General features: G+C 34.2%; 1 protein-coding gene across 1 annotated transcript; it reads left to right on the plus strand.

The window, feature by feature from the left end:
• LOC126973687 (neurotactin) lies at nt 1–7,867 on the plus strand. The gene is made up of 6 exons (XM_050821007.1): nt 1–538; nt 674–815; nt 1,362–1,534; nt 1,809–1,881; nt 3,210–3,360; nt 4,894–7,867. Exons 1-6 carry the CDS (start codon nt 269–271, stop codon nt 6,329–6,331), a joined length of 2,247 nt encoding a protein of 748 aa, XP_050676964.1. The 5' UTR covers nt 1–268; the 3' UTR covers nt 6,332–7,867.
• The last annotated feature ends 751 nt before the right edge of the window (nt 7,868–8,618 follow it).

Consider the following 8,618-nt stretch of genomic DNA (forward strand, 5'->3'; position numbering starts at 1 on the left):
TTTTGTGAATTGACAAAAGAACGTTGAACGAGGGGAGAGAAGCGTGAAGCATGTCGGATCTCGTTATTTTTTAGCGCTGAAGTTATGATTACGGGCATTTAAAGTAATAAAATTATCGCACAACGCTTATCTAAATTTTAACCAATGTTAAAACACTGGATAACGAAGGAAGTTCTTTTAGCTTTAGTGTTAACTCGCCATTGTATTTAGAATTATTTAAAAAATTCTTACTTTACATGTTTGATTGCAATCAAAAATATTCATTAACATGAAAGACATCGATATAAATAAAATTGAAGACGACAGCAAAACGGATGATAAAAAGCAAATCGAAGAGGAAGAAAAGGTAGTGATGCTGACGGCTGAAGGAGATGCTGAGGATGGTGTGGAATTGCGCCATGATGATGGTCCGGTAAAGACGATATTGTCTGGCGATATAACGGAACAGGGCAGAGAGGTCAAGCCAAAATTCATTCCGATTGGAGCAATTAAAATGCCCGGATTTTTTACCAGAAATTCTGATAGAGATAAATCAAAGGTTCCGTTTCCTAATTTTTTGTATGATATCATAACTTAAAATACTAATAATTATTTGGATTTAGTGCCATTGTTACGAATTTGAAATATTTATCAAGTTCACACTTGGTAATAAAATAACTTTCTTCTCATACAGGACGAAGAGGCTATTGAAAAGGACACTGAAAATGAAAAGGGAAATGACAAAGTCGACAATGAAACAAGTTTTAAAAATCATTTCAAATTTCTGAATAGCTGCCCATTCACAAAAAAATTAAACAAACCACAAAATGAGACTGGTATGAATTTTAATAACTTAAGTGCACTTTCCGTGGTCAACCTTCTTTAGCTCTTGTTTATTTTACTGTATTTGAGGAAAACTTCTGATATAAAAATAAAAAAAACACCAATTATAGTTGAGACAAACTCTACCCTTATCAAGACAGAGGTACTAAAGAAAGCCAAAGCTTACAATATTATTATTAATTAAATTTAAATCAAACTTTACATGTTATAAGAACAATAACCTTTTTTTTTTAAATAATGATACCAGTGGGAGGTGTCTTAGCGTGGATAGATGGGTCAGAGATGTCAAGTGTGTCTGCCAACAAGCATTATTGTGTAAGCACTATTTGTGTTCCATATCTGGAAGCTAGCTAGTGAAATTACTGACTTAATGAGACTTAACATCTTATTTATCAAGGTTTTTTTAAAAATCTTCTGTGGCATTGTAATATAATGGCCAGGTGTCACTTAACATCTTTTTCATCTCATCTCTTCTTATCAAATTAAATTATATTATTTTATTTCATACTTTCAACAAAATTTTATGATGTTATTTGTAGATGGTAATACCTCAAAATCAAAGAATTTATTTATGTTTGATTTGAAATATTCAAAGCTGTTTAAAAGGCAGCACAATAAAGATCTGGAGGCAAAATTGGCATCAGTGGAAACACTTGAAGACAAACTCGATACACCAAATGATGGAATGGAAAATATTAAATTGGATATCACTGTAAGTTAAACGCAATATATTTTATCTAATCAATTGATAATGTGGATAAATCATCTCCAGCTTTTACATTGTTCATAGTATAGTAGTAGTTTCAATAAAAAAGATACAGTGGCACATTGTAATGGTATAAATCATTTCATAACTAACATAATAAATTACTTTTTTGTCTAATATTTTTTAGTGAAACCAGCTAAGAGATAAACATATCTCTTAAACCAATAAGAATTCCTTGTAATGTTTAAATTTAAATATTGTATAATTTTTATCTTTATAGGAACCTGAGGAAGGTAAAGTGGCTACAAAAATGCCACTGAAGGAGAGAATAAGGCAGAAAAAGTTTATAATTGGTATGTGGTATCAACTTTTTCATGACTTGAAATAAAGGTTCTAGCTAAATTTAACTAACTTTATCACTAGAAAGACAATTGTCTGATTATTTACCACCATTCCATGAAGCAAAATAGTAATATTTTATACTTACTTGTGTAAAAATGACTCTTTGACTTTTAAATATATTTTATTGCTATAGAACAACTGCCAACTGTGTCCCTTAGTTGTTATTTTAATTATGTCTCAAAGTATAATGAGTCATATTTGAAAGATAATATGACTGCTAGTTTTTGTAACTAGTTACCTCAATGACATCCCTAATTATAAGGACATATCATTCGCAGTCTGATAAGCAGAAACAGCAAAAGTGTGCTAAAAGACAATATCAGCACACTTTTCTTCTTAGTTGTGTGTCAACTGTGACTGTCTGATTCAAACCTGAACTGAATACATGTTTTATATAGCTGCTTATTGACCAGGAATATTGAAAGCAACTAGAGTAAATGCGGCAATATACAGGATGTCCCAAAGTTATGGGACATGAAGGGAAAGTACCTTAAATATCGTAGATAGGGTATTTTACTGAAAGAAGACTGTTATTTTTAAATGTTAGTAATTCTGCATTCAAAGATTTTCTAAAAATTACTTGCCTCGTCTGGGATTCAAACCGTCTTAAAGTTAAAGTAAAAAAAACTTTGGGACAACCTGTATAGCGGTCAAAGCTTATTATGGTGTAATTTTTGGCATGACCGAACTATTATTTCCACTAAGTCAGATATTGGTTGATTTGTAGATAAGATATTTCTTGTTGATTACACCTGCACATGTGATGATAGCCTTGTGAAATCCAGAATTGAGTTGCCAATAGTACTTAAGATCTTTTTCAATTGTTAAACTTGGAACCATCATTTGTAAATTAAAAGAAAAGTAACCTAATATGCTCTTGGCAAGATGAGCTCTGCTAGCGGTTGGCCTTAACAAAGAAACAGTTATTTGCATATAGTAAAAACCTGCTATTTTTATATTGTATGCAAACTGTTAAATCTTCTTTATAATATTCTTTTATTTAAAATTAATAATTAAAAATAATAGTAATGTGTTAATGACAGTAGTGTGTTGGTACTTTGAGCATAATTCAATGTACCTAATTAGCGAAATTTTTACAAAACTCGGAAGTATTCTTATTGAGTCAATAGGGATCATGTAGACAACTCGATAACTTATTTTGCATGTCAATTGACGAAACATATTGTATTGTCAATAATATTATGTTAACATCTTAAGTACAATGTTTCTTCCTAATAAATAATTTCATTTCATAAGTACCCTCATTATTTATTTTCAGATGATATTGTTGTATGTGTTGGTGTTATACTCCTCCTCCTTGTGGTTATCATCGGCATTGTCATTGGAGCTCTGGCCGGACCACCAACTGAACGCCCACTTCGCCTTGGGAAATTTGTCATCACCCAAACAACCTGTGGTTTAGTTGAAGGGTAAGCTTTATCATGATTTATTGCACAAAAACCAGTAATGTAAACCATATTATGGTAGAATTTTGCTTAATTTTTTTCTTGGGCCAGGACGCCTTTGCACAGGGTGAATAGTAGATAGGTACCACAATGAAACTTTTGTCTATTGCCAAACAGTATTGTTCAAGTTCTATTTGTGTTTCTGTTTGAAGGTTTCCATAACTTAATAGCGTAGTGGGTAAAACTTAAGATGCAAGCGAATTCTCGGTTCTATTCCGAATATAATATTTTCAAGAACATTGTAGGGGGCAGGACATATTATTTACCATTAGGTAAATATCTTGCTTGTCGCTCACCTCTTATCATTTAAAAAAGACATCTCTGAATTTTTTTTACCGTACATGTGATATTGAATTTGGCTATATTAATAATAATAAACTATTTATTGAGAGACTCTCTACAAGGCTATTTTGTTGTGTTTCTTCATTTCTGAAGGTAGTGTCCGTAATTCAAAGTTTTCGTAACGTTAATCACTAAAACCTTCCACTCCTTTCGGTCCTCGGCCTTCCTTATTGCGGTGGCAAGTGGTAGGTAGTGATTGTCTTGATCTACTCTTTTGCGGTCAATGTGGCCAAAATACCCCAATATAGTAAATTGTGGCCAATCTAGTGCCAATGCGAAGTTGCTCCAGGATAGACGTGTTTATTCTCCTACGGCCGTTCCAAATATACTATATACAGATAGAGATAAATTACTACTTCTACTGTCAGTAATTAGCTGTCAATAATCTAAAGCTGTCCCAATATACCCGATAAGTCATTCGTATCGCCTTATATTGGGACGCGTGAATTGAATTTTCCATACAAACTTTTATCGCTGGTAAGCTATACGTCGTCCCATTGACAGACAGCGTGTACAGATAAGGTGAGTTACCGTCGATAAGTTTATTGGGACACAAAACTCAACGATAGTTACGACTTTTTATCTCCAGTAGGCCACAACTGGAGATAGACTGAATATTAGGAATTGCTGTTAGCCGTCCACTGTACACTAAATATTTTTGGGCACACCACCATGTATCTTAATTCTTACTTAATGATTGATTATTGATGTATCATTTATGCATTGTTCATCCAGGGGAGATGTGTCATTACCAAGGCCAAATTGGGAAATACGCATTTCTAGGCTCTAACAATAATTTGCTAGTCTTGGTATGCTATTAATCCTGCACATTGGAGGAGAACAGGCTGTCAAAAAGCACCACTAAAACTATAAATACCACTAATACCATATTTTGTACACTGACACTGCCTGCTGATGTCAAGCAGAGGTTAATAATACCGATGAAGTAACATCCCTATTCCAACACAGGAGTCAATCACAAATGCATACATCAAAATCAATGATTTAACACTTTATAATTCTTTTCTCAATTGAATAACAATTGTAATACATAATAGTAAATCATATTAAGTTTTACTTTTAGTACAGCCATTTTAAAACAATATTTAACTATTAATAATTACTTCTGATAAATTGTATGTGTGTATTTTACAGTGTTTTGGATGAAGGTGTTTATAACTTTTATGGAATCCCGTATGCGGCAGCACCGATTAATGAGAAGAGATTTACTTATGCTCAACCGATCAACAATATATCAATGTGCTGGAATGGTACCCTGCAGGTTCACAATCCTACTCCTCTGTGTTTACAGTTTCTTGAAAATGCCACCATTGTTGGTGAGGAAGACTGCTTAACTTTAGACATTGTTACCCCACATGTTAGATACGATACGCCACTTCCTGTAGTTGTTTTGATCGGCGCAAATAGTTTTGCTGGTGGAATCAGTCCGGCGCAACCTTCACCTTTATACGCTCGTACCAAAGAAGTAGTTTTTGTGCGGCCGAACTTTAGGCTGGGACCATTCGGTTTCTTGGCACTTGATATTATATCCAAATCTAAATATCCAAAGACTTCCGGCAATTACGCGCTCAGCGATATTATTGCAGCTTTAACATGGATTAAGTATAACATTAAGCAGTTCGGAGGAGATGCCAGCTCTGTCACATTGCTGGGTCACCGAGCCGGAGCTACTCTAACCGCGGCTCTCACGACTAATACCAAAGCGCAGAAATTATTTTCTCGCGCATGGCTCTCTTCGCCTTCAGTGATTTTCCCGGGAAATCCTTTAGAGGTGTCTGAGAAGAACAACGAAGAATTTAAGCAAAGAATTAAATGTAGCGATATTGATTGCTTACGCAGCAAGTCTACGTCAGAAATACTTTCTGCTACTCCCGAAACATGGTTGGGCACTTTGATAAACACTCTGCCCAAAGCTGATGAATCCAATCGTTCTTGGTTAGTATTAGATGGGGATCTTTTGAGGACACATGCTTATGAAAAATGGGATGAACAGAAGGAGGCTAAAAACGAAGGCAAGGAGAAGGCTTTTAAGCCAATGGTCTTTGGAACAACTATGCACTCTGGCAATTCAGAAACACTTCGAATGAAACATATACATTGGTCCTCCGAAATTGTTGAGACTATGGTAAAGGAAAGCTATCTTGACGAGAAGAATTTGACTGCGGAAGTATTCAAACATTTCAATAAGAGTTACGTTGGATTGGTCGAATTGATATCTTCTATACGTACATTGTGCCCGTTGGTCAGCCTCGCCCGAATGCGTTTGGCCGCCCCGATGTATGTCGTCCTGGGCTCCGGAGCTGGAGGTGGCATTAAAGGGTCTGGAATGGCTGATGTCAATGCTGATATTGAAGCTATTCTTGGCACTTTTGATTCAGAAGTTCTCGAGCAGCGTCGGTTCATGGCAGCTATGCAGCAACTTTTCTATTATTATGTGTGGCACGGCCGTCTGTCGGGGCCGGAAACGGGGCTGATAGCCGTCGGTCAAGACTTACTTGCACATCCGGGTCTACCGGCTTGCGATATGTTCATTAAAAATGATATTGTTCCCCGGTACGCACACATCGACTAAGTATTCGCATTTGATATGTAGTTTTACGTGTTTTCTTAATTTTATTTTTGTAGTGTATGGTTATTTTTTGTTCCCCACCTTCAATGTGTAGGAGCCCCTTCTTAAACGGAGTACCTCTGTTCGCCAAAAAATGCGCTATTCGACATTTCATAATTTTTTGATAACCCAGTGCCCTGCAGTGTAACTAGTTTTTATCCTGTGCGATTAAATTTGCCAATTTTTGCCGATTGAACGTGCCATATCTTTAAATTTCAATTTCGTTGGACTTCTTCTAAGAAAGGTACTCCTTGTTTAGAATTACTGAGTTAAAATTTAATGATTCGCTCTTTAAGAGAACCATAATTACCCTTATTAATTAATCTACACTTTGAAATATGTTAAAATTTAATTATGATTAATTGAATCTCTTTTAAAATACTCGAATTAGACTAAGTTTTTTGATAATCGTACAAATTGTGGAATCCCTTTTACAATTTTGTAGCATACTCATAAACCAAATATAAGACTGAATAAGTAACTGATGAATCCAAATTTTCTATTTGATCTCATTTATATTTTGACTCATCTGATATGCTCATTTTAAGTGTAACTTGTGTTCTAGTGTTTCATAAAAGACGTTACCTCCGATTATATTCTGATCATGATGAGGAGTGTAGTATTAGGTATAAATAATCTCTGAAATGGCATTTTACTTCGTATTGTATCGAATGACGTCATTTGAGCGATAAATTTGGTATAATATTATATTTTTAGGCAAACTTGAGACGCTTCAGAGGTCAAAGTAAGTGTCGAACGCCTAAAAAAACCAGTAAAAGTTATTAAATATCTGCTCTCACCTTACACGTCTCGCTTTCCATTCAGAATCGAAAAATCGCCTAACGAATGTCGCCTTCATATCCAAAGCGATCGTTTATTTTCTCCTTTTACAATTTTATTTTCTTTCCAATGCCATTCCATTAAAATATTTATTGAATCCGATTTGTTTGAGGAATTTGCGAGAGCGCGCGGCATCTAAATATTCGTTGATCTCTGTGTTAAATATATAAGTTCAAAGTTGAATTAAAGTCTGATAAATATCCAAAGAGTGAATTATATGTTTTTTGTTATAAACAAACTTATAATCTGTAGCATTTATACTGTGTGTGATAAGGCCTCGTCATGTAACCTAGGTATTAGTAGAACGTAACATTGTGTTTGTAATATGGACAAGTCTTGTAATTGTAACTGTGAGCCATTTTAAGCAGCTGTGCCTATTTTTATACGGTACGAATATACTCATTAGTACAAAACTATTTAATAAGTGTTTCGAAATATTTAAGGCAAAAATAATACGTCGTTCAGTAATAGGTAGGTATGTATGAGACTGTATTTGTAATATTTTTTGCAGAATAATCTTTTTCAACCATTTTTTTAGCATTAGCTTAGAAGTAGGTTCATAATGATCAATGTATAAATAAGCTTTCAATACAACGTTGCAATATTTTAAGTTTTTGTGCGCTTTATTGTGTTTTTTTTAATAAAATGTATGACTGCCAATTTGGTGTTGTTTTATTATTCGCCATTCAAAGTATTTAAGAAGCGTAACGCGGTATAACATTCCCCCAAAAAAATAAAAAAAAATTCACTGATGTGCAAACTCTATTTCAGTAAAATTAAAGAGTAAACTACGCAGAATATACCTACATTTCTACAAAATTCGCGCAACGACAAATTTTTTTAAAGACCTAACCTACCCAAAAGAACACTTTCTTTTTAATTATAAACGTCGAATTTAAAGAAATGGATCAAAGTGTGCTCTGCCTTGCTCAATACACAACGTCGTTCGTCGGGATATAGCTTGTGTGGCATTTCGCGCCATTGTCGGTGGAATTGATGCGAAAACCGATCCAACGCGCTGTTCTTTCTCGGAAATCGGAAGAAATACACTATACATACAATAAACCATTTTTTGAAGCCAGTACTTGAGTATAATGACATCTTTGTATTGAGGTGGTTATAAATGAAAAATAGAACAACTAATAAAAATAAGTCGATCTTTCAAATCTAAACAATTTATTATTTTTAAAGTAATATCCCTCACTTCTGGGATTAATTATACAAATTAAAGATCGGCTAAAAATGTATGGCCTCTAACCACTATTCTGTAACCCCAGAATGTAAATTTTGTAAAATCTATGTCATTTAAAAGTAGACGTCATCTTCTAGAACAAAAGTATAAAAGATGCAATAGGTACCTATTGCTCAGCAGCGTTGGACAAAAGTTATGGAGGTTTTTAGAAGTTGTGTA

This window comes from Leptidea sinapis, chromosome 30 (assembly GCF_905404315.1).
Source record: "Leptidea sinapis chromosome 30, ilLepSina1.1, whole genome shotgun sequence".
Lineage (NCBI taxonomy): Eukaryota > Metazoa > Arthropoda > Insecta > Lepidoptera > Pieridae > Leptidea > Leptidea sinapis.